The 27,723-nt window shown below is 36.8% G+C and overlaps 1 protein-coding gene across 7 annotated transcripts in view; it reads right to left on the bottom strand.

Moving 5' to 3' along the window:
• Positions 1–24,923, bottom strand: part of LOC124643337 (phosphatidylinositol 4-phosphate 5-kinase type-1 alpha-like) — an 80,261-nt gene extending 55,338 nt beyond the window's left edge. For all 7 annotated transcript variants that reach the window (XM_047182286.1, XM_047182284.1, XM_047182285.1 and 4 more), the window contains exons 1-3: positions 24,629–24,923; positions 24,456–24,499; positions 11,868–12,006 (exon numbers count right to left, since the gene is read on the bottom strand). In XM_047182286.1, the coding sequence (XP_047038242.1) occupies positions 11,868–12,006; positions 24,456–24,499; positions 24,629–24,725 (280 nt within the window). In that variant the 5' untranslated portion in view covers positions 24,726–24,923. The remainder of the gene's footprint in view (positions 1–11,867; positions 12,007–24,455; positions 24,500–24,628) is intronic.
• Between the last annotated feature and the right edge of the window lie 2,800 nt (positions 24,924–27,723).

The following is a 27,723-nucleotide window of genomic DNA, read 5'->3' as shown; positions in this document are numbered from 1 at the left end:
TTGTCACCCCGGTGATAACTGGGAAGACAATTCCCGGCTATCACCCCGGAGGACAGCGCTAGAGGGGACTATTACTACATAGTATAAAACAAAGTCGCTTTTTCTGTCATGTGTCATGTTGTATGTCCCTATGAACGCTCAAATCTTTAAAACTACGCAACGGATTTTGATGCGGTTTTTTTTAATAGATAGAGTAACTCATGAGAAGGTTTTTATGTATAATAACATCTATTAAATAATGGAGAAATACTGTTACCCGTGCGAAGCCGGGGCGGGTCGCTAGTTGGGAATAATTCGAATCCGGTTAGACTGGAAGCCGACCCCAACATAGTTGGGAAAAGGCTCGGAGGATGATGATATTGCCATATTGCAATCGTAAATCGTTTGCAGACAATATGATTCATTATTGAATCACAGAAAAGGATAAACACGTTTATTTAAAAGAAAAAATAGTGGAATGCCACATACGCTTCAATCGTAATTGAGTCGTGATTGGATCTCAGTCGGATGTGAATCGCATGTCGCTAAAGTAAAATTAGCAGGGGCAGGATTCTGCGCAATTTTTTCTTTGAAATAAACGTTTTTATCCTTTTCTGTCATTCAATAATGAATCATTTTGTCTGCAAATGATTTACGATTGCAATATGGCAATATAGACTAAGAATATTATGGTAATATAGACCAAAATGGCAGACCAATCGCAAACCAATCGAATGTCGTTGGAATACGATTGGTCTTATATTAGTAACAGAATGCCCGATATGGTTAAAAAAGCTGTTGCGATGCAATTTCTATTCAATTTTGACATTATTAACTTAACAGAATCGGGCCCCAGAATCGTGCTCCTGAAAGCTCCTAGTCATCCGGATAAACTTGTCATCACGGGAGATACCAACTCAGTCAATTATAAGGTTGGGCGTTTAGAGAAACACAGTTCCTTACGAGTAACCATTTATTACTGAATCCCATATGAAATGATACATGATTTAATAAGATAGACATACATAGATAGACACGCGCACACATACATAGGTAATAGGTATTCATTCATACATACACTATACAATATCAGCATACAAACTTCATATTTTTGTAATTTATTTTTCAGGTGTGACACAACATCAATTTCCACACCCAGAAAAGAATCCTGAGTTATTCAAAGCCTGGGTTAATATAGTTGGTGGAAAACTGGAGACTGCAGATGATATCAAATTTTACAGAAAGCGAGTCATCTGTGACATACATTTTGCAGACAAGTTTAAGAATCGCAACAACCGTTTAAATAACATAGCTGTTCCTACTCTCCATCTTCAGGGTAAGATTTAGATCTTTATTCTTGAACTAGATCGCAATGCCACCTACTGAGTTAAAATTGCCATTAAGAAAACAAAATTCTTAATTATTCACAATTAAACTGAACTGAAATCTTTTAGGCCACCTGTTTGCAGTATATTAATATTTAATTGGATATAAAATGCAGTTCATTCACCCCTTAACCAACTCGGTGAAGGTTGTTGTTTAGTGGGATCTTAGACTTGTTTTTACTATTTCCAGGTGCTCCATCACAAGATGCTCATATGCCTCCTGCAACTCCACATATACCAACTGAACTTCCTATGCCTGAACATAATATATGGGATCTGCCTTCTACATCAAAGCAAATAATCACTGGTATGTAAACGCTTGGCTACCTACATTCTCAAATTATGTTTAACTAGCTACCATAATTAATTACTGCATTAAGTAATATGTAACTGTTGTGTAGTCATTACAAACACACTTCAACTTGATTTATTGTAATGACAATTTAGGTTAATAATCCTCATGTAACTCACACTAGTAATTTTGATGTTTACAATGACAATGGTGAATTATTATTATTTTATTTTCAGCTGCACCTCCCAATGCGTGTGTTATAGCAGCAGAACATAATTATTGCAGTAAACATGGTATACAACAAAGACGGAAACTTAAAGGAGACAAAAGTAAGTGCCAATGTAGTTTATACCATAAGATATCCAAAAAAAATGTTTATACATAGGCTACTTTTTATCTGGGTGTGGAAAGTAGTAAAGTAAAAGTTTTTTTTTTTTTGCAGAAAAACTGAAATCAACTTCATCGCTGGAGAATGAATTAAAGATTTCAAGATTCCAAATGAAGAATTTAAAAACCGAAATTATTCGGTTACGTAAACGGAGTAGTAGTTTGAAAGAAAGATTAGCCAGCGTTGATAAAATTAGCAATACAAATTGTTTAAAAAAAATAACGAGAAATATGACAACTGCAGCAAAAATATTCACAAACATGCAGTACACCCAAACTCACAAGAGAGCTCGTGGGCGGAGGTTTACTTTAAAGGAAAAAGTTTTGTCTCTCTCCATGTACAAAAAGAGTCCCAAGAGTTATACTCTTTTATATAAATACTTTACATTGCCCTCTATAAAATCATTAAAAAGGCTTCTTGCGAAAATTGAAATAGAGTCGGGGCTAAATAAGTTTTTATTCATAAAAATGAGAAAGACTGTGAAGGAATTAAGTCCAGAAGATCGCCTCTGCTGTCTTATTTTTGACGAGATGTCAATATCGCCGCAGATCCATTACGACGGATCTAAGGATAAATTAAAGGGATTCGCTTGGCGTAGTAAAAAAATTGCTGACCATGTTTTAGTTTACATGGTCAAAGGATTAAAGAAAAAATTTAAACAGCCTGTTGCATACTTTTTTACAAATTCTGTTAACAAAGCAGAATTAAAAGCCTTGACTATAAAAGTCATTAAATATGTTCAGGGTACAGGGCTTAATATTTTGTGCACAGTGTGCGACCAAAGCACAGTAAATGTCAGTGTAGTGAATGAAATTATTGAAGATAGTAGAATAAAATTCATAAAAGAAAATAAGGAATGGAGACATGATGTAATGGAAGTAGGGAAATCTAAAATTATCCCATTATTTGATGTCCCTCATTTATTGAAAGGGGTAAGAAACAATTTACTTACGAAGGACTTAAAATATTTCGACTTCGAAGAAAAGGTTGAAAAGACGATAAAATGGGAATATTACCAGAAAATTTATGAAGCGGACAAATTACATGGTGAATTAAAAATATGTCAGAAACTAACTGATGAACATATTTATGTGGAGAAAATAAAAAAAATGAAGGTCAAACACGCAACCCAAATTTTTAGCCGCAGTGTTGCTACAGCTGCAGAACATTTATCTGCTAGGGGCGATTTATCTAATGAGTGCCGCCAAGTAATTACATTAACCAAAATGATGGACAATTTATTTGATTCCTTAAATTCAAGCTCATTTAATATGATACATGGAAAAATGTATAAATGTGGTGTTAGAAACAATTCTCCTCATCATGAATTATGGGAAAATGCCAAAAAGGTATTAAAATCAATAAAATTTATTAAAGTTAAAAAAGAAAAGGAAAATAAAATAAGATTAATTGAAACGAGTTCGGTACCTTCAATAAAAAATTTTATACGTACTATTGAGGGCATGCAACAGTTGTGGAAAATATTATCCCAAAAATATTTATTTGATACAATGATGACCAGAAACTTTAACCAGGACCCACTGGAAAATTTTTTTGGGAACATTAGAAGTTTTGGGGTGAGGAATACGGCACCCAACACAATTAGCTTTGAAGGTGCCTATAAATCACTTCTTTTAAATAATTATAACTCACCCCATTCACTTAACGCTAACTGTGAAAATGATGACAATGATTGTCTTCAGACATTGAGTTTCTTTTTGGAAGACAAACTTTTAGAAAACACTTCTAATGTTCCCAGTAATGAGGTTCTACCATTTCAGCAAGAAGAAAATGACGAAATTGAGGTGCCTTTTATAAATTTAAATTCTGAGCCTGCTGATGCTGGTCAGGCCAATTATGTATGTGGGTGGGTGCTGGCTAAATGTTTTAAAAAAGTTGCTAAATCATGCAGGCACTGCAAAACTGAACTAACTGGCGACAGTCAATTAAAATCAAATAGTTATATAAGGGCAAAAGAATATACAAAAGGAAAACATTGTCTGTTGTATCCCAATATAGTGGCGGAAAAAGTTTTTAAAGACATACAAAATATTGTAGTAGAAATTTTGAAAAAGAATGTGCCAAAAACTAAATTAAAAGAAAAGATAAAAATGTTTTTAGACATATTTGTGGATTATCCTTTCACCTGCGATATCCACAAGATAGAATTAAGAAATGTTTTTGAAAACATTACAATAAATATTTTGGTATATAGTTGGTGCCGCTCAATTAATCGAATTTTATCAGGTAAAATCCAATATCGTGATGAGGATGATGAAACTAAACTTTCAGCACAAATTTATTACAATAAACATAAACATAAGTAAATATGATTTTTATTTAATTCCAGGTCGCCTACTAAGTACTTTCTAAATGTTCCTACATAACGTTGTTCTGTTGAGTTGTAGTAATCTGTGTTGTATTTCCATATTTCAATAAATAACTATTTTCTACATTCTGTGGCTATATTTTGTAAGTACGTACGTATGAACAAATTCCCCTAGAATATCTATAGACGGTTATTCGTCATCTCGACACACTAAACTCACCACGAATGTGTCGAGTTGGTGAAACTCAAAATTTGTACATTTATCATGTCGTCAACTCGCCACGTCAAGATTTTAATTCGTGTCCAGTTAGTGAAACTTAGATTTTATCACTTTTATGTTTTCGCCAAGTTTGGGAATCAACTTTTCGCGTTTCAAACGTTTGCAAAATGGACGTTCAGTGGCCGATGATGTTTGTGACACAATGTATCCAGTTGGCGAAAACATAAAAGTGATAAAATCTAAGTTTCACTAACTGGACACGAATGAAAATCTTGAGTGGCGAGTTGACGACATGATAAATGTACAAATTTCGAGTTTCACCAACTCGACACTTTAATGGTGAGTTTAGTCTGTCGAGATGACGAATAACCTGTAGACAATACTGATGTATACATGTGTGTGAAATGGGATGTACGCACACATAAACAATTTGTTTCGGCAGACGATACCAGATGGCGCTTCAAAAATCGTTTGAAGGTTGCAGAAAAAAATCGAAGTGGGTTCTCTATTCCCAATCTATTTACTATACTCTATGGCTCGCGCCATGCTCGGGTAGAAGACATGTCGAGTGGGAAAGAAAGAGCTTTGTCGTTTCTTGGTAGAATAGAGATAGAATCGCCATGCTAGGCCCGCTGGTGACTAGTGGGTGAAGAACCAACCTGTCGAGTATGAGTGTGGGTTCGATTTCAGGTCAGACAAATACCAATGCTACCAAATTTTTTAAGTCTGCATGTAATTTATAACTATATCTTGGACATCAATGACTGAGTTTCGGACGGCATTAAAAACTGTTAGTCCCGCCTGTCATTGAACATCTTTGGCAGTCATTACGGGTAGCCAGGAGCCAGTAGGTCTGACAACCAGTCTTATGTTGAGGTATCGGTTTGCCCGGATAACTAAGTTGAAGAGGTGAGATAGGCAGCCGCTGCTTGGAAAACACTGGTACTCAGTGCATTCGGTTAGACTGGAAGCCGAGCCCGACATAGTTAGGAAAAGGCTCGGGAGATGATGATTTAATAAATGATGGTCCCGGCTGTCATTGAACATGTTTGGCAGTCGTTACGGGTAGTTAGAAGCCAATAAGTCTGACAATCAGTCTTACCTATCCTGACTTAGCCGTCAAATGCCCATGACTCTATGTAAGTATGTCTATTGCTGGGAAGTTTGATGCGCCACTTCTTCCCAGCAAAAAAATAGGAAGTGGTAAAGGGTGGGCGTTTCTGGGACTGTCACTCGTAAATTTTTACTTTCAAAAAGTGCTGTTTTCAAGCCAAGTTTGAGTTTTCAGTTCTATGAAAAATAACGATTGTCGTTTTTACGGCACTTTGACTAAATATGACACGAACAGGTTAAAGTATAAAGTGCGCTTATCCGACAATTAAATCGACCTTGTGCAACAGACAAACCGCACACAATATTACGATTCGGGTTAATGGAGACATAGAGCTAATATTGCTGGATACGGCAAAATTATATTTTATCCGACTTCTCATAAAGGAAAAGGTTTTCAATTCGGATGTTTTTAGGCTTTTTGGCGATTTCAAAATCACCATAAGCAAATATTTAAAACACAGGATTCTTCTTTAAAAAAAACCTCTTTATTTATTTACTGAGATTGACGGGGCGGGCAGCCAACTTATAACTATTTTGTAACTTTCCGGAATCAACTATTTTTTACTGATCTTCCATGTTTTACCGTCTACTGAACCACACTTAACTTAAGTAGCTCTGGGCCATACAAAAGTATAGATAAAGCAATTTATACAATAACTATAGTTATAGACTGGACAAAGATCAAGACATAACAATCCACAATATAATAAAGAATTGCATATAATCACGTCACTTTTACATAAATCATTAACCCATGACCCTTGACCATGCTATGAGGAAAATCATGGTATAAACATATTTCTATTACCCATAGAAAGCATGCAAGGATAATCATTATTATCAGACTTCTTGTTTTTCCACGTGCAAGCTGTGGCCTCTTCTTATACAGAGAAGGAATGAGCGTTAGGGAAGGTTCGTACTTGACAGAACATGCGTCGCTTATTATGGATCACGCAACGCTAAAACAGACAAATATACGATAAAGCATTCAATCCTTCACACCTAACCGATGCTGTCATTGAACACCCTTGGCAGAGTTACGGGCAGTAAGTCTGACACCAGTCTAACCAAGGGGTATTCGGTGGCCCAGGTAACAGGGTGGAGGAGGTCAGATAGGCAGTCGCTCCTTGTAAAGCACTGGTACTCAGCCGCATCCGGTTAGACTGGAAGCCGACCCCAAAATAGTTGGGAAAAGGCTCGGGAGATGATGATGCATTCACACCTAACCGATGATGCGTTAGTGTGTCGATCATACATCTACGATACCATTGACGCATTTTCCATCTGATATGAACCTTCCCTTATGTGCGTCTACATGTCTGTCTGGAGCAAGTTAACATGCGCAAGTGACAAGAGCACGCGGGTGGGTATTTTGCTTTGGTACATGCGCGAGTCGCTGGACCCGCACGTCTTTAAAATGCATGTAACCTGCGCATGTTCCTCAACATGCGCAAGCTACTTGCACCGTGTAGACCCTTAATCACCACAGTGATATAGGTACTCAAGACATTTGTGAATTAATCATAAATAAAATAAAATAAAACTTTCAGCGAAGTAGCCATTTCAGACGCAAATATAAAGTTAAATTATTTTAAAAGTGAGTCAGCAACGTGATTTTTTAATTCTCACTTGAAGAGATTAGATACCTGATGAATAGTACTATTATTTATAACCTACCTACCTACTCATAGTATTCTCTTCAAATACTATCAAGATAATATTATCATGATGGTATTGTAAGATAATCCGTTTTGTCTTGTCTGAGTCATGCATACCAGGTGCGCGAAGTACTACACTTGAGGAGTGAAGAAAACCGCGAGGAAACAGCTATCAAATTACATAAACCTCTTCATCAGTGCCCTCTGTAACTAGTCAGAGGCGAAATACCGGTAAACTTGTGTCTTTTAAGCAAAAACTGGAAACTAATAGACGAATTTTCAAGCATTTTACATCAAAATATACTCCGCTACCCTAATCTGTCTCACCAATCGATCGAACATTAACCTTCCACTATGTTATAAGGTTCAAGATCTATTGAAAAATTTGTCAGATTGGGGTAGGTTGATGTGCATTTTAAAACAATCTCAAATGCCTTATCCATTCATCTTTCTAACTGGAGAATCTAAATTTAACCATTACACAAGCAATCCTACGGTTTTGTTTACAAATATATAGTAACGGTAGTGGAAAATTATGTGTGTAAACTATTTACAGACCAGTGTTAAGGTTGGGTATGCGTAAAGTTTTCCAAGCAGTTAAATTATCTCCTGGAATAAAATCCTATCAAACTTTTCCTATTATTATGCCTAGAATATTGTCTAATATAAAACATAGAATATAACTTGTAAGATGAAGGCGCTCTTTGTAAAGCACTGGCACTCAGCTGCATCCGGTTGGACTGGAAGTCGATCTCAACATAGTTGAGAAAAGGCTAGCCAGGTGATGATATTTAATGTGAAAGATTCAAGTGTGCTAGTTGATTTAGATTTCTTTTTCAAGCTAGGGATAACATCTAGGATGCGGGATTGTTCGCGCGAGTTGCCGCGGCCCTGCTGCGCTGTGGGCTCCAGAAGGAACATGGCGGGTAATCAGTAAGAGTCTGTCACTCCCTCACGCTGCACCCACAGCGGGAGGAGACATCTCTTGATTACCCACCGTAATAAAGACATTGATATATCTAGACAAATATTATCTCCTACACGGTCTTTATGTTCTCTTCCCAATGTATTTAGAGTAGGATAAGGCGATAGGCTACTTGTAGAAAAATAGAAACACAACGTTCATAGCTAGTTCAGTTCATAGGGTCTGCTACACTAATTAAATTATGGGGGCCTTTTACCCAAAACAGTTCGAAATCCCTACACAATACCAACAATTCAGATTCAATTATAAAAAAATCCCCTTTAAAACACCACAACCCATAATTAACAATGCAATGTATTTCAGTATTAATCGCACTGCCCTTGATCGAACCGATTGACGCTAGATACAACAACAGTAAATAAAGTTTAATGCCATCAAACGGTTGTTTATCGGCATTAAACTGTGTGTTTGTTTTCGTAACACAAGCATGGAAAATGCTGGAACATTGCGAAATGGTGTGAAAATATAGATAATCCGGTTGGATGAGCAAATAATATGAAGTAGTTTTACTTAGTAGTGAATACTTATTTGATCTCTTGGTTGAAGGACCTGTTGTTCAAGTATGAGTGTCATCATCATCTGCTTAGCCTTTTTCCCAACTATGGGGTCGGCTTCCAGTCTAACCGGATGCAGCTGAGTACCAGTGTTTTACAAGGAGCGACTGCCTATCTGATCTCCGCAACCCATTACCCAGCCAACCCAACTAAGACCAACCAGTAAGTAAGACTGGTTGTCAGACTTACTGGCTTCTGACCGTAACGACTGCCAAAGATTTTCAATGACAGCCTTGACCTCGAAGTACGAGTGTGAAGAATCGAATCAATTTAGGTAACTTCTCAAAGTTATATGTACTAACTACTCTAAGTAGGTAATGTAACTTTTCTAAATGTGTCTTGATCATCGATGACTGCCGAATGGTGAAGGAAAAGGTAGCGAGGAGAGACTTGGATTTTAAAAATCTTAAATCACCAATCCGCCTTGAGCAAGCGTGGTGATTAAAAGTGTAATAAGCTCTGAACATTTAACAGTAACACTATTTTCCGTTTTTTTCTTTTTAATGACTATACAAAAAATATCTTCACAAAAAATGGAAATCATACCTAATTCACATAGATAAATCCCACGATTCCGTGTGAAAATGAAATATTTTATCTCAAGTACAGCCAAAAACCGTTGGAATAATTTAACAAAAATAAGACAAATCTGAGTGTCAAGATCCGGATAGAACGGTAGTTTCAGAAAATGGTCACCATGAAATAGCATTAAGCAAACTATTTTTTTTCCCGTGCACCTGCGTCCTAAAGAACCTACTTTCAACACCCAGATGTCCTTACTAAGGTTTAGTCTATACTTATTCGAGATGTCGGCAAAGTTCGGTCCCCGGTACATAAAGGGCTTAAGAAGGAACATGGTGGGGTGGGTGTTAGTCAGTAACAGTCTGACACTCCCTCACGCTGCACGCACAGCGGGAGGTATAATTTGATGATTTCCTACAAAAAAGGGCAGGGGAATAATGATGACGATGATCTCAAGATACATACAAAACCACGGGAACCAACTAGTCTTATCAAAAAACCACAAAGTCCAAAACTAATGGCCATGTCAACACAAATTGTTACACAATAAAACTATGCAAAAGCAAAGTTATATTATATGTAATGATTGCTATTAGTATTCAAATAACATTTACATAACGCAGACAAGTCTGACAGATGTCCATTTGTCATTATCATCAGACTTTAGCTTGCTGTATAATATATCATCATGAACATGGGATTGAATCGAATCAGAAATATTTCTCCAAACCAGGTACACTAAACTCAGCGGGGCCCAACAGGGCCAAGGTCTGCCGGGGCTGCAGGATTATTCGAAAGAGTTACCCCGGCCCTGGTACATTAAGCCAGCGGTTCCCAAATGGGATTCCGCGGAACCCTGATGTTCCGTGACAGGCCCTCAGGGGTTCCGTGGAAAGTTCAAGATTTCCATATGGTAAATCGTTTCACTTTTGACAATATTAAATTATTATTCATTTTCAATTGAATTGTTTTAAATATTGCATTCCAAAATTCCATTTAGGCACCATGTAGGTGGGGAGTGTAAGTCTCGTACAAGTGGCGAGGGAAGGCCACGGCAGCAGATAATTTAATTCCGTTTTTTACAAATTGTAGATTAACTTAATCTCTTCAGGTCGGCGACGGTTTTTAGTCAGTTATGGCCTTACTACAAAAACTTTAACAACTGTTTTACACTTGTCTAAAAAAAATGTGTCTCCAAAATGAACCTTATGTCAACGTCATAATTTGACATTTTTTTAGACAAGTCTTAAACTGACGTTAAAATGTTTTTGTGGTAAGACGATAAGAGTCTGACACTCCCTCACCGCTGCTAACTAACCCACAGCGGGAGGGGTCATTTGATGATTTTTGACGTCGTAAAAAAAGCACTTTTTGAACGTCAAAATTTACAAAACACAGCCCCCCAACCCACACTCCGACACTTCCTATGTGTTTTTGTTGGGAAGAAGAAGTGGCGCAACAAACTCCCCAGCAATTGTTGATGAATTTTCGAAAGAGTTACCGTGGCCCTGGTATACTGTGGGCTCCAGAAGGAACATGGTGGGTTTTAGTCAGCAAGAGTCTGACATTTCCTCACACTGCACCTACAGCGGGGTCATTTGATGATTTCTCACCAAAAAGAAAATAGTGTACCAACAGCCTAATGTGGGAGAAACTTACAAAACCTATTTTGCACGTTCCGTTTATTAATTTGAAGTATACTCTTGAGAAGTTAATGGCCTACTTCTATTTCGCTAATTGTTACAATCCCCCAAGTAACAAGGGCCGAAACAAGCAGATAATACATATTTGTTCTACTTTGTTTTTACTTAAGTATGTATGTCTCAGATGTATATATCATCATCCTCCGAGCCTTTTTCCCAATCATGTTGGGGTCGGCTTCCAGTCTAACCGGATTCAGCTGAGTACCAGTGCTTTACAAGAAGCGACTGCCTATCTGACCTCCTCAACCCAGTTACCCGGGCAACCCGATACCCCTTGGTTAGACTGGTGTCAGACTTACTGGCTTCTGACTACCCGTAACGACTGCCAAGGATGTTCAATGACAGCCGGGACCTACAGTTTAACGTGCCATCCGAAACACAGCCAATGGTGTCTAAGATATACTTAGAGAGTACATACAGACTTAGAAAAGTTGCATTGGTACTTGCCAGACCTGGGATCGAACCCGCGCCCTCATACTTGAGAGATTGGTCCTTTACCCACTAGGCTCAGATGTATATATGAAAACCTTTAACTACACAAATATCAGATCACACTACCGCATTGAGAAATGATGTACCTGTAATGATAGTTGTATTTCCAATAAATAAATAATAAAATAAATGCACAAACGCAATCCATTGTGCACAAAAGCAACCTATTGTGCACAACCACGGTCTATTGTGCACAAACGCGATCTATTCTGCACAAAACATCACAGACATCATATAATAGACTTACCAAGCTGTATAGATCCCATAATCTGCGATGATTGGATTTTCTTGTAGGTGATCTCACCACCTTCGCCGACTCGTCGATGGCCGATTTTCCTGTCTGATTTGTGCACCTTGCTGATTGCCCCCGAGGGGCCCACGGCCGGCTGAAAGGAAATACAGACTATAAGAATTTCTTCTGTGACAATGGGGAATGGTAGACCGTGGATAAAGAAGATTATTATCAATTGTGTGGTGAAAACAACAAGGGCGATGGAATAATGTCCGGGTATCGTGCTACTGAAGAAAAAACCATCTTGCTGACTGACTAATGTGTTTAATAAGACATTCAAGAAATCGTAAACGTTTGTCAGTAGCTAGTAGCTTAAAGAACCTGGAAAAAAAATTGTGTACCTTTTTTACCATGATCTAAAATCAATGGAATTCTGTGCAGGAGATTTCGAGTTCATCGTGAACACAGGAGCAGTGGAAGACGTAGTTTTATAATTGGTGCTACCGACCCGCCCGGGCTTCGCACGGGTGCAATGCTAATTAATACTAAATTGCACCCGTGCGAAGCTGGGGCGGGACGCTAGTTTTACATATCTTCCTCTTCAATCACTCTATCTATAAAATCCGTTGCATAGTTTTAAAGATTTAAGCATATAAAGGAATGAATTTTAAGCAGTGCAAAAAAAAACTGGTGGTCCAGTATCATTAACAGAACATATCTGCATCATCAGTAAAATCTTTTTAACTTTTCGAAGTAGATTCTTCATAAAGATTTGTGGGAGACAGAGAACAATTTTGCTAAAACTCCTAAAAATACATCATCATCATCATCTCAGCCATACGACGTCCACTGCTGAACATAGTCCTCCCCCTTAGATCTCCACAGATACCTGTTGGAGGCGACCTGCATCCAGCGTCGTCCGGCGACCTTTATAAGATCGTCTGTCCACCTTGTTGGTGGACAACGACGCCGACGGTAAAAATACATACTACAAATTAATTCATACACCACGTGCAGGGTTTAAATAACCCATTAGCACAAAGATACTATAATTTCATTAAAAATAATGTCTTATCACTTGAATGAACAAGTTTTGTAGTATTAAACAGAGAAAGAGTTGCGTGGCTAGATAACATTAATTAGGTGCTGAATTCATTATCAACTACGTTTTTACATAACTGGTATTCCCCTAAATATGTCGACATTTCTTTTAGATATCTAGAGTTGCTATTTGTTGTCGGTTTTGGCACCTAATAAAGTCACTATTTATTTTCAAAACTCATATGTATGTATGTACTTATCATATGTCTAGCTATTTTAGGGTTGTCTTTCAGTCTAGCCTGATACAGCTGAGTAAAATATTTTACATGGAAGAACAGCTTCTCTGACCTCCTCAACCCAGTTACCCGGGCAACCCCGCCCCTTAGTAAGACTGAATATCAGACTTTCTGGCTTCTGACCATATGCCTGAAATTAATGCCGGGACCCACCAATAGGCATGATGACAAATTTTTAAATTCCTTTGTATGATGTAGGTATACGTCTATTTTATATGAAAAATTATTAATTTTAAGAAAATGCGAAGATTTTTTATCAAATAATTGCATTTTTCTCTGTCCACTTTGAATCCGGCGCGAAAACGCTTGTCAGTGTCATGGTGTCACTTGTGACGTCACGACTGAAATTACAAGACGCAAGTAAACAACGCTCGTGCAATAATTAAGTTTTTTGTGTTATTAAATATGAATTCGAAAGGGCATAGGTGTTGTGGGGTCACTGGGGGACCAAGTAAGAACACATCCAAAACAACTCCTGATAAGTTATTTGTGTACGTTCCTCACAATAAAAAAATACGAAACAAGTGGCTTAAACTTGCAAGGCGAGATTCAAAAGCAATATTGCCCAGGGTACAACTTTATTTTTGTGAAGATCACTTTGATGTAAGTTATTACGTAGTTCTCTAGATTCTAGCATAGTTTATAATGTAAATAACTATTTCGAGGTTAGGTTTCATCTCTCATTGTGTTTTAATTAAACTAGTATACTTACATGGAAGTTTTAACATTTCTAAATTCAGCTGAACAAAAATCTTTATTTGATGCCAAAAACTTTCCCAGCATTATGATATCAATTCTAGGCAAATTAGCGCTGTTTGCCTTGATAAATCCGGGCTCCATAACTCGTGTTATAAACAATTAATTAATTAAAAACAAAGATCGCAGTGGAAGTTCACAATAACGAAATGTGACGTTCGCGCGCTTTCGCGCGAGTTGTTTTGAGAAATGACGTCACGAGCTCTGATTGGTGTTCAAGATATCATGGCGGATTGCCTTATTTCGTAATTTTATTTTATAAAAATACATATTAATCACATTATTAATAAAGAAAACAATGCGCGTTTTATATTCCAAGCTTCAAGTTTAATTTAATAAATATATTATTTTAATGATTTTTGATTACTGTCATCATGCCTATTTCATGTTATGACATGATAGTCACCCATCCACGGACCGACCGCGACAAGCGTTGCTTAACCTCATGATCGATGGACCCATGTAGCTGGTACTTAACCACGAGCTATTATCCTGTCTAAACCTAATCTAATTTTCTCTAAAAATCAAAGAAAGGGGCATTTTTCACAAGATTTTCCCGGAAATCAAAGTTCAGAATTGTTTTTCTTTGCTACATAAATAAATGTCAAGTAGCATTCGTACAAACAAACGGTGGCAAGTATGACTAACACCTTTAGATATTACGTAACAACTTGTTATTCTGATAAAAAAAAGAGACGATCTTATCTATAGTAAAAATTGAAGAAGTCTTGTTGACTTTAAGTGATTTCATATTTTGAAGAGATAATTTGGGAAGGGTGTAATCGGTAATGCGTCACTAAATCTCGATATACCCAGTCAAAGGCGCAGAGGCAGGCCAAAACTGCGGTGGTTGAGTGTCGTAAAAAAGACATGAAAATCTGCGAACTCGAAGAGGAAGATGTCCAGGATAGAGCAAAGTGGAAGAAGAAGATACGGAAAGCGGACCCCGTCACAAGACGGGATAAACGCTAAGAAGAAGAAGAAATTTGGGAAGGGTGTGGTTATTTAAATAGGATTAAGTTAAGAGTGAAAAAGGAACTTCTAAGTTATCGTGGTTTTGCTTACCATCAGATGAGATAGGGATGAAATACGTGTCTTTTTAAAATAATAATATAGAGGGGAAACATTTATTGTTCGTACCCTAATGACTCGTAAACTAATGAAACGATTTGGACAGCTAAACTATCCCCGCGTGAAAAAGGCTAGATTTTATCCAGGTATGGGAAGATGTTCCGGGACGCGAGTAACATTGCGAGATACTGCTGATCATCAATTTAAAAAAAAACCCTAATGAATCAACAAATATATCCTATAAATAATTATTAATGCCACTTCATTCATCAACCACATTCAATGGAGGAAAAAGTTAAAAATAGATATATTTCTTACGAAATCTGCGGCAATTATAAGTACTTATCTCTTGAGGAAATTAGAGTTAAAAATAGATAGACAGATCAATAAACGGGAAGAAATGAGTGTGAAGTATCATACCATTGCCAATGGGTTTTTGGCCAACCAGGGGCTTTTTTAAATGCCATGGTTTTTTTTTAAGGCCGTCAGTGACCTTATCATTGCTTTAGTAGGACAGTCTGTGACGGCTTTTAAAGGTAAGTATTCAGTGTTTTTATAAAGCTGAAGAATGCAGGATAATTGTAAGAAGGTCATCAAAACATGACTACCTTATGTACTTTTAGTGTTAGATAGCCTATTTATCGAGGAAGGTTGTATGATACTTTTTATCCGGGTGCGGGAAGTAGTTCCCTTGGGTAATGGGTGGAACCGTGGAGAATAGCTAGAAAGATTATAAAGGTAGCAACACTCAAGGACAATAATACGATTCTGAAAGTTCACAACCGATATGATGAAATCTGACAACAATCCAAAACCATGACGTAGCTTATTCATGAGTATGAAACTGCGGAAAACCCTTATTTGATATTACCAGCCGTTTTCAATACTCTAAGTATCTATCTGTGTATTTACCTCTGCTTACTGGAGCTAGACTTTTGACATAAGCCCCTATAAGAGTAATCATCATCCTCCGAGCCTTTTTCCCAACTATGCTGGGGTCGGCTTCCAGTCTAACCGGATGTAGCTGAGTACCAGTGCTTTACAAGGAGCGACTGCCCTATCTGACCTCCTCAACCCTTTAGGAGTAATGTCAAATTATTATCTCCAGTTTGCAAATACTATAATATTGGGACAGATAGATAGATAGAAAAGTTTTTCAGAAGCCGCACCAAAACCCAATTTGGCAATCTTGACTGTCTCCCTACCTTTCTTTCACCTACATTTTTGTTATTTATAGCCAACACCCACAATCGTCGCGTTAGCGGACACCGTATTGAGAGGTCGTTCAGAAGATCCAACATAAATATATCCTTACTAATAATTTTAAACGCATTTATTTGTTCGGCTTTCATTCCAAAACCACAAAAGCGATTTGTAACTTGGTACATAGATCGTCTAGTTAGAGCATACGAAAGATCTCAGGCTACACTTTATCCTGGTGAATCAAGCAAGTCCCGAAGCTAGTTTCGATACAAATGAAACTCCCACTTCTTCACAGCTGAATTCGTCGGAAGAGGTGGGCTTGTGTTGTCACCCAGTGGACATTCTAAGACAGACGGCAGATACCAGGATGAGCTGAAGAATCAAGAGGAGTGGAGACAAGAATTTTTTCAACAGAGGGCCAGTTCAGATGACGCAAAAAAATATATTTGTATATTCGCTTTTTGTTGTATTTGTCAATGCAATATTCGGTGGTATTTCTGTCTCCTTTGTCACATGACGGAACCACCTAAATTGGTAAGGTCAACGGCCCGAAACAATTATGGGTTTAGACGTATTGCTAATGACACAAACGGTTCAATTTGATACATTTTCATATATTTTGTGATATGTGGTTTAGTATATTGGTTAAGGAGAATGTTAATTAAAAGATAGGAGCAGATTTATTACTAGGCAACGTACATCTGCTGGGATCTGTGAGCTTGCTAAGGACTGCGGGATTATTCGAAAGAGTTAGCACGGCCTTGGTACACAAAGGTGGATAGGCAGTACCGTAAGGCCGTAATTAAATACATAGGGTAAAAATTATAGGGGGTTTATACCGTACCGTCACCTTTACCTATGAAAAACACAGTAGTAGAGAAGGGAATGCCAGTTTCATATACCTATGTATCGTTCTTATGTTGATTTTCGACTTAGTCCAAATAAATGGCTTTTGCGATAAAAGAACATTGCGAAAAACGAAAAAAAATGTGAGCGTAGTAACGCCTGCTTATACTACGGACAAAACCTAGTATAATCTTAATGAATTAATTTACCAAATGGACTACATCATATTACCCAGACAGACACATGCCAAAGTAACATATTTGGTCCAAACTCGGGAAAGTCTAGGGAAATGACCTATCTCTCCTAAAAGGGTTTACTTTACATAATAACCTCGTCATAATAGTAACTAGTATAAGCTTTTAGGTCTAAGACATGGAGAACAAATGACTAGCGGAGGTGCCATAACGGAAAATCTCCTAAGAAAGTAGCGCGCCAAAATGCGGGTGTTCGGGAGACGACGGACGTTACTGTCTCCGCCCTTTCTTAAGACCCGATCATTTTTGCAACACCAATAATCGTTGACAGATGTCTCAAAGAACCCTCGTTGGTTCACTCGTAACTGATCGTTTTGGTACGCCCACCGTACGTTTCTGACCTAGAAGAAGGTGCCCGACCTTCCTGCATTACGGCAACTCCGCTTTTTCCTTACTCCGTGGTCTAAGTAAATCCTATATCCTACTTTTGCCAAAACTGTGTCCATAAATTCGTATACCAACAATGATATAATATCTTAGAGTTGGCTAAGAGAGATATTACGACTGTCTGGTCTAATAGATAGTCAGCATTTCCAGACGTAGACAGTTAAGTAGTGTTTGTTTCCTGCGGTTCCGCCTGTTATGTCTGCCTGTTTTTCGATACATACGTTTTTAGTTAAAGTTATATTATTTACTAGCTTATGTCAGCGGTTTTACCGGCGTCCCCTGGAAAAAGCTTGACGAACACGTATAAAAAGTAGCCTTGCTCGATTAATGAGCTATTTAACATTGAAAGAAGAATTTTTCGACTCAAACCAGTAGATACAGAATTATATAGGACCCTTCAGAAGATTGCTCGGACAATTGGATTGAAGAGGTCATATAGGCAGTCGCTCCTTGTAAAACACTGGTACTCAACTACATCTGGTTAGACTGGAAGCCGACCCCAACATTCTTTAGAAAAGGGCTAAGCAGATGAGTCTTATTAAATTCTACATCAGAGGCCGTCAGGCGGATTTGAGAAAACTCTGACATTAGGGCTTGTCAGGTGATTAAACCTGCAGCTCACTCGATAAGAAGAACTTATCAGGGGCCCGATTCTCTTAATTTTACTTAAGCGACATACGATTCACGTTCGACTACGATCCAATCCCGACTCGATTACGATTGAAGCGTATGTGGCATTCCGCTATTTTTTCTTTGAAATAAACGTTTTTATCCCTTTCTGTCATTCAATAATGAATCATTTTGTCTGCAAATGATTAACTATTGCAATATGATTGTAGAGCAAACAACTGTATAGACCAAAATCACCAAAATAGCAGACCAATCGCAAACCAATCGAATGTCGTTGGAATACGATTGGTCTTATATTAGTAGCAGAATGCCCGATATGGTTAAAACTGCTATTGCGATCATATTGCGATTCGATTTCTATTCGATTTTGACATTATTAACTTAGGAGAATCGGGCCCCAGGCCAAATGCTATCTAAATAGCTTCTGCCAGGTTTTCCATAAACGCGTAACAGACATACAGTAACATCGGAATTCATAACATAAGTAAGGATGGTAGTAATAACGTTTGAGTCATTGAGAAATCACAATGGAGCTCAGTCTATGTTGTAAGGTCGTTTCCCACATTGAGTGAAGGATAAGTAAATATTCATGTAAAGAGGTTTTTAACTTGTTAGTCCTTGTATTGTTTCGTTTTGTCAACAGTTAAGCTGTTACTTTGAGTAAAACAAAAAGATGTCTTTTCAAAGGTCAAATTACATATAGGTAAAGTCATGTGTTCGTCTCCTTATTCTAATCTAACTCCCTCCAATTTACAACCAAATCGGTTCAGCCGGTATATTTTTGATAGTCTACGAAGTACTGCCCGTACCCGGATAAAATATAACCCATATTTTACGGGGATAACGTAGCTTCTTAAAAGTGAAAGATTTTTTAAATCGGCTCAGTATTTTCGGAGCCTTTAGGATACAAAAAAAAAAACATTAGTATACATAGCTTTTTTTCAGAATCTTACAGAATATCAAGTTTAACATAATCCTCTCCTACTTCCAAACAGAACTTTACAAATTCAACAGGAAGGGAACTTCGGCCTCATTTACCAAGTACCTGTTTCACATAAAAACCATAAAGAAGAAGACGACACAAAATATATATATTCACGCAGCAACAATGGGGACGGTACACGGAGTAAGGAAAGATGAGCGGAGATACCATAATGCAGGTATAGTTATCGGCACGGATAATGAGCTCTCAGCGGAAGAGTGGGGATCGCTTTGCGCACTGTACACTTATAGCCGCAGAATAAAATCACTTCTGCGCAGGTTAAGGTCAGGGCTCAATATCCTTGCCGATGATTATAGGTCAGGTGCCTCCTTCTAGGTCAAATTCCTACGGTGGACATGACCAAAGCTGTCAGTTACGACTGAACTAACGAGGCGTTCGGGTTCTTTGAGACATCTTTTTTTTTTAACGACGTCAATAATCATCAAATGACCCCTCCCGCTGAGGGTTAACAGCGGTGAGGGAGTGTCAGACTCTTACTGACTAAAAAATGTCGTGTTCCGTCGTAGGCTTTTTATGTACCAGGGCCGCGGTAACTCTTTCGAACAATCCCGCAGTCCTCTCCTCGCAGCAATTCTTTGAGGCATCTGACAACGATTTTCTGGTATTACAAAAAATGGTCGTATCCAAAAAAAGGGCGGAGCTAGTAACGTTGCTAGTCCCGGAACACCCGCATGTTGTCGCGCTACTTTCTTAGGAGATTTTCCGTTATGACATCTTCGCTTGTCATTTTGTTCTCCATGGGACGGTAGTTTATGCCACTGGCCACATGCCAGCTTTGTATCGCTTTTTCCCCATAGACAATGTTTGTTAAAGGCTGAATACTGATTTCTTAGGCTGTTTTGCAGACGCCTTGGTCTGTCTCATTATGTTTTTATGGGTGTTTCTTTTTGGCCTTTTATTTTTGGGGTACGAATAGAAAGTCATAGTATATATACTTCTACATTATGATATAATAAAGAGGAAACATTTTATTGCTTGTTTGTACCCTAAAAGCTCCGAAACTACTGAACCGATTTGAGAAATTATTTCACTGTTGGAAAGTTATCCTATACCCCATTAACACAGGCTAAATTTTATTCGGGTACGAACAATAGTTCCTATGGGACGCTAGTTAAACCGCGGAAAAACTGCTAGTATATCCACGATGCATTTTTCAACCCCCTACAAAGACTATGGGATGTTATAAGTTTGCCATGCCAATGTATGTGTTATGGACCATGTGATTAATTCGGGCATTATTTATAATGCCCGAGCATTATGAATAATGTCTAGCTTTATCGGGCCAAGTGATTAATAACTATCTTAACTTCATTATTTATCACATTGCACGGGCATTATTATATTGCTACATGACAGTTGGGCAATTTGATAATAAAGCTATATTTTATGCGGTGCGAGGGTGGCAGTTGTTCTAATAAATAAATCCTGTTACTTGCTACATATTTTATGATTATTGTTTTAAATTATATGTTCTATTTTAATGGGAAATTATAAGTCTAGGCACAAAACTATTAATTGGACAATTGTCATCTAATTTACTAACTCGGCCTCGTTTTTCTTGATCGCATTTTTCTTGGCTCGTTTTTTTATGGTAGAATTTAATTTGGATTCAAAACATTGTATTAAAAACTGAACTTAGTGACGAAAACGAATCGCTGCAAAACCGACTCCACGTAGTCTTGTCTGCCCTACCCCTAGAGTGCAATTCAAAACCGCGTAGGCACGGAGGGGCGAGGCGGCCTGCGAGCTGAGGCGCAGGTAGTTGAAGCGCTCGCCGCCGCGGCTGAGGCTGGCCGGGAGCCGGCCAGCAAGCCGAAGCTGCGGTGGTGAGCGTGAAAACCATCTGCGACGATAAGCTCGCATGGGACCGCCGGAGCCCCGCAGCGCCGGAGCCGTGACAGAAGCCATGCTTGCTGCATGTTGCATGCCTACTTCTATACTCTGTCAATTGATATGGGATGTGTTATATTTAGTTTATTTTAAGTGAAATGTCTATAACAATAAAAAAATGAAATTAAATATGTTTGTATTACTTTGCCCAAAAGGTCACGGGCAATATGTATAGTGCCCGGTCAATTTGATTGTTTGAATAATTATTATCAAATTGCACTCTCATATTGGGCATTATTCATAATGACCGGGCATTATGTATACTGCCCAATTTATCACTTGGTCCATAACATATGCATATGTTCCGAACTCCCGAACGGAAGAACCGTTTCTGTTTTTTGTTTAACTGACTAAAATCGATATGAGTTTCTTCTTTAGCCACTTCGATTTTAGACTCGAAGAATTTCAGAGTCCTTATCACTATGTCCGGGTTTTCCGATTTATTTCCACTTGAGAAGGTCCGAAAGTCCGGATTTTAAAGTTTTCAAGTAATGCGAGCCACCCCAAAAGCTACGGAGGGGCGAGCTAGTTGAATAAAAACTGAAAAATCCGAGTTGGACACAAATCTGGGGATTTCGAGTTTCCTGTCTTGGATGGTCGATTTTAAAGTTGTAAATATTATAAATGCGAAAGTAACTATGTTTGTATATAGAACTTTCCCGCCAAAACTAGTGAATCGATTAAAATTACATTTGGTTCACAGATAGCTTAGAGCCTGAGACAGGACAAAAGTTACTTTTTACCCAGTTACGGGAAGTGGTTCTCCCGGGACTTGGGTAAAACTGCGGGGTACAGCTAGTTAGAGAGGAAACTGCCAAACCACACTGAATGTAACATCATGTCTTTAATATGGACTTTGCAACATATGGGACTTAAACCAGCTTATTAAGATTACATAAAACATATTATGTCACAAAACTGATGCAGAAAATTGCCTATCTTGCCTTTAATAAGCACCAGTGTGACTGTAATACATGTTGAGAGAAAGTCAAAATAATGGGTGGGTTGAAACCCGTGGATAATTTGGATACTTATGTACTGTTTAACCACTGATATTTTTTGAGTAATTTTGGTTCTATATGGATATTGCAGTACCCTGAATTGTTTACTTTGTTTCTGACTCACTACTTTGTTTTTTTTAAGTTTGTTATTTATTCATTAATTACACAAGGTGGATGGTAAATAATACATTAAATAACACAAAGGGCTCCAGAAGGAACGTGATGGCTTTAGTCAAGAAGGGACTTACACCCTAATTGATCATCTGATTATGTTTCACCTCAAAGAAAAAATATATCAGAGCAGTTCAGTTCAGTAATAAATTCAAATAGATAAAAAAAAATACTAGAAAAATCAATAAATAAAATTAATAGGTAATCAAAACCTTGAGTTATTTATGACATCACTTATAATTACTACTATAAAGATTAATCAAGATGTGAAAATTCCTAACACTTGAAACTGAGTCATATCAATTACGAAATAATCTGTTTAGATAACATGATATTAACATTATTATCTCTGATCTAATTTGCCAATTTTGTTTTCAAATGCCAATTGACTAGAAAGAAATACATATTCTAGAAAGAAGACAGAAATACATATTCTTATCTCACCTACTTTTAAATAATTTATACTTCTGCTAGCTTCTGCCAGCGGTTTCACCCGCATCCCGTGGGAACTACTTCCCGTACCTGGATAAAAAGTAGCCTATAGCCTTCCTCAATAAATGGGCTATCTAACACTGAAATAAATTTTCAAATCGGACCAGTGGTTCCTGAGATTAGCGTGTTCAAACAAACAAACTCTTTAGATTTATAATATGAGTATAGATACTAAGTTTGTAAGAAGTAATATTTGAAACTGGTGAACCAAATTTGAAAATTACTTTCTGATAAAAGCCTGTGTTAGTGTCTTTGGCTATATTTTATTTTGGCACAGGAATTAATATGTATCCTACCAAATTAATGCGGAATAAGTTGTAGTACTTTAAGACATCTATCTGTGAATTCACAAAACTGATATGACACAAAAGATTTAAACAAAATAGAAATTAAGTTGTAAAAAAATATTTAGATTAGAATCTATAAATAACTACTTAACATTCAGTAGGATTAGTTTTTGCAAGTTATTTTTAGCCAAAACTTCTGATAAGCATTTTTTGATTGTAAATAGTTGATAGCATAAAACACAGATGGTTATACTGTTTTATGACTTTCTTTATATTTTTAATTATGTACTTGCAATTTTTCCTGAAAAGGCTGTATGTCTGTATGTATTAAGCCATCAGTTTAGAGTTAGACAAATAAACATAAAAAACAATTGATCAAGCTATTGATGAAATGACGTTTAAAATTGATGTAATGTCCAACTTGCAAAATAAACGATTTCATTTCATTTCAAATATTTCAAGTGTCAATAAAAAAACATTGTTAAGTTGAGGAAGCCATGTTTTTTTTAGAAGCCAGTTTTTTTTATTTTTTATTACATATTGAATGTTTAAAATGTGTTACACTGGTGAGCACTTTAAATACATAATTATGATAAAATTTTAAGTGGCAACTTTAAGATAACAGGTAGATTATGGGAGTCAAAGTTTGGTCCAATGTAGGTCAGTATTTTTATATTAACAAGTTATTTACTTCTAACATCTACACCCACATTTAGTGTTGTTTTATTTTATATAATTATTTCTAATGAGTACTGTTTCTTAGTAATTTATCTCAAAAGGGTAGAAAGGGCCTCTCGAGTAGCTAAAATAAATATTTGAAGCCAGATATGAAAAAACTTCATATCTGTGTGATTGTTTATGGTATAAAGATTAAAACAAAATACGTCTATGATGTAACACACCATATCTTAATCATGTTACAATCAAAAACATATGTCTGGTGACACAACCCAAAAACTGCTTGACACATTTTGATCGAAATTTCGACATGACACTGTTTTAAGAGACGTGTTTTCGTTCTCACTAATGGTATTTTTAATTAATATTACGCGCGTTAATGTGAAGAATTTGCGTCTACGCGTTTCGATAGTTATATTGTAAGCACAATTGTAATAGTTTGCAGTTTCTCACCAAGTAATTGTTAATGAATCTTGCATGTTAATTACTAGTACTCATTTAGCCACTCTCCACAGCACTTTCTCCGCAATATTTCCAAGTTTTCACGCGTTTATGAATGAAATTGTCACTATAATAACAAATAAATGCATCACTTACGTCGTACGGTGCATTTTTCTCGGCGATTGAACTCTTGTCTCGGTCTGAAAAGAAGAAAAATGGGCCGATCAGCTTTGTGAAAATCGTCACCGTTGACTACGCTATTATCTTGTTACAATGGGATTACAACAATGGAATGCGTTGTCGTATTATTAGATTTAGAAATGCACTACCATCTTCGTCCGCGCCCGAAGGTCCAGTCGCGTTATCAGACTTTTTAGCTGCTGAAGTGTCCATCACTTCTATATGATCAGAATCTCCTGAAGCCATTTTTATTTTTTCTGTTACATCCCCTATTTTAACGTCTCTCGGTTAAATGTTTGCACAATATTAATTTGCATGGCTCACATCACACTTGCATCGCTAACACAATGATTCACTATAATTTAATTAGAAGAAATCAATTAGTTTACGCGAAAATGCTCGCCCGAAGCATCCGTCTGACACGACCACTCATAGTAACTGGGTTGCAAATTAAAAATTAAAATATTTTGTGTATAGACAATAGAATTAAGTGGGTGGATAGGGTTATTATCGGCACCTATCGGCACACACAGCAAATCAAGATTTGATATACAAATAATTGTAGGTGTAATGTTTGTCGTATAATTTTGTATTTTTCAAATTATCTGTTCATGAATAAAAGGTATTTAAATGATAACGCATTGTCCAATGCTGTGAGAAGCTAGGGGACAGCAAGCCAAGTCTGCTCTTTTTCTTTTCCCGCTATGTATCCCAAATAATGGTGGGGTCAGTTTGCCTGATTTTTCCCCTTCCTACCACTTCAGTTTATCTTCCTTATCGCTCTCAGATATCGCGCACTTCTTCATATCCATCAACACTACACTACATCATCACATCACCCCCTCCGTCTAGCTTGGGGGCCAGCCTTCTAGCTCAAGCAAGCCTACTATGCTACTTTCTATTGTAGGTATTCAAACTTCTGGTATTCTTGAAAGCCTTTATTAATAGTTAAAGAAATACAATCACATTTTGTTAGGAATTATAACATTGTTCTCACTAGTTTTTACATCATGACAATTCACACCACAGTCATTCTTTTTCATAGACTAACAACCCTACATTTTTTAAATGTCATAGACTATAAATTCCTAACACCTTCTCCTATTTTTAATATATGAACATAAATTAAAAATACCTTATAATTACTTCAGAAACACATCAGTTTTCAAAACATTAACTTAAACAAGTTTTCAAAACATTAACTTAAACACTTCTAATTATAACTCTCAATTTACACAACAACTTTATCGCAATGAAATTTAAATTTTTCTTTATATAGTGGTTTCGTCAACATATCCGCTATCTGATAATTTGTAGGACAATATATAACATCTAAATATCCTTTCTTATAATTTTCGTGTATAAAATAAAATCTCACATCTATATGTTTAGATCTCTTGCTGAATGAACCTGTTTTAATCAATTGGATAGCACTCTGGTTATCAATATTCAAACTAATCTTAATACTGCTACCAATTAATTCACTTATAAAAGTCTTTAAGTATAAACACTCTTTAACGCAATCTGCTGCTGCTATATATTCCGCTTCAGTTGACGATAGACTTACTATCGGCTGTCTTTTGGAGCACCAAGCTATAGGTCCACCTGCCAACATTATTATGAACCCAGTTGTACTTCGTCTGGTCTCTGTACAACCTGCATAATCTGAGTCACAATATGCATGCAATCTTGTAATATCTTTCCCAGCATTATACAAAATCCCTTTATCTCTCGTTCCATTCAAGTACTTCAACACCTTCTTTACTGCTAATATGTCTTGCCTTGATGGATTTTCTACCTTTTTACTTGCTTCATTCACAGCTTGACTGATATCTGGTCTTGACCTGGTTGACAAATACAATAATCCACCAACTAGTTCTCTGTATGGGAAATTTGACGTAGCCACCTTAGATTCATTTTCCTTTCCCACAATGCATGGAGTATCTGCAGCTTTGGAATCATACATATTATATTTTCTAAGTAATTTTTCTGTATAATTCTGCTGATGCAATAAGATGCCTTGTTCTGATCTTTTTATTTCAAAACCTATATAGTTTTGAGGTTGTTCATATGTTTTTAAGATAAATTCTTTTTCCAATTGATGCAAGATCTGTAATAACTTTTCCTTGTCTTTTGATATGGCCAAACCGTCATCAACATATATAGCCAATATTATAGTTTTGTCTTCATTAAAAAACACACACTGATCCGACTTTGAAGCTCTCAGTCCAAGTTTCCTTAAAGTTTCTGTAAATCTTTTATTCCATGTCATTGGTGCCTGTTTTAGCCCATATAGTCCTTTCTTTAAATGACAAATTTTATTAGGCTGTCTTTCATATCCTTCAGGAATATACATAAATATGTCTTCCTTTAACTCGCCATACACAAATGCTGTTTTCACATCAAAAGTTATCATTTCATATTCCTTTGAAGCAGCAATTGCTATTAATGATTTTATTGCTGATTGACTTACTACTGGACTATATATTTCTTGATAGTCAATGCTTTGCTGTTCGAAGCCTCTTGCTACAAGTCTTGCTTTGTAAGTACCATTTTCTTTTATACAAAATACCCATTTACTTGACAATATCTTGTGTCCTTTTGCTCTTCCTACATCAACTATTTCCCATGTATTGTTACTTTCCAATGATTCCTTCTCCGAATTTATGGCCTTCTCCCAATTATTCTTTTCAGCAGACTTCATGACTTCATCATACGTAAGTAATACATAATCTTGCAGGTAAGCTGGTTTTTTCCGTTGTCGTTTTGTATTTATAGTTTCTATAGTTTCTATCTCTGCAGTATTACTTTCTTTATTTTCATCATTTTCTACTTCATCAATAATATCTGGGATGTTATCTTCTATTACATTACTTTGTTGTTCTAACTCTTCTATTTCATAATAACTGTCATCACTTTCTTCTTCTTGATTTATTTCTTCTTCATTATTACCTGGTATTATTTCTGTTATCACCGAACTTCCTGTTTCTTCATATTTTTCTCCAATTTTCTTATTATTATTAATTATAACAATATCCCTTGCTATTTCAATTCTTCTTTCTTCTTTATTCCACAATCTATATCCATTATTAGTATATCCAATCATGATTAACTTTTTGCTTCTTGGATCTAGTTTCTTAATATTCGAATGTAATTGTTTAGCATATACTATTGAACCAAACTTGCATATATTAGATATATTAGGCCTTTTACCATGCCACATCTCATAAGGTGTCTTATTCTT

Source organism: Helicoverpa zea, chromosome 27 (genome assembly GCF_022581195.2).
Source record: "Helicoverpa zea isolate HzStark_Cry1AcR chromosome 27, ilHelZeax1.1, whole genome shotgun sequence".
Taxonomy (NCBI): Eukaryota; Metazoa; Arthropoda; class Insecta; order Lepidoptera; family Noctuidae; genus Helicoverpa; species Helicoverpa zea.
Note: the sequence above shows the minus strand (reverse complement) of the source record. Positions and strands in the feature narration are given on the sequence as shown.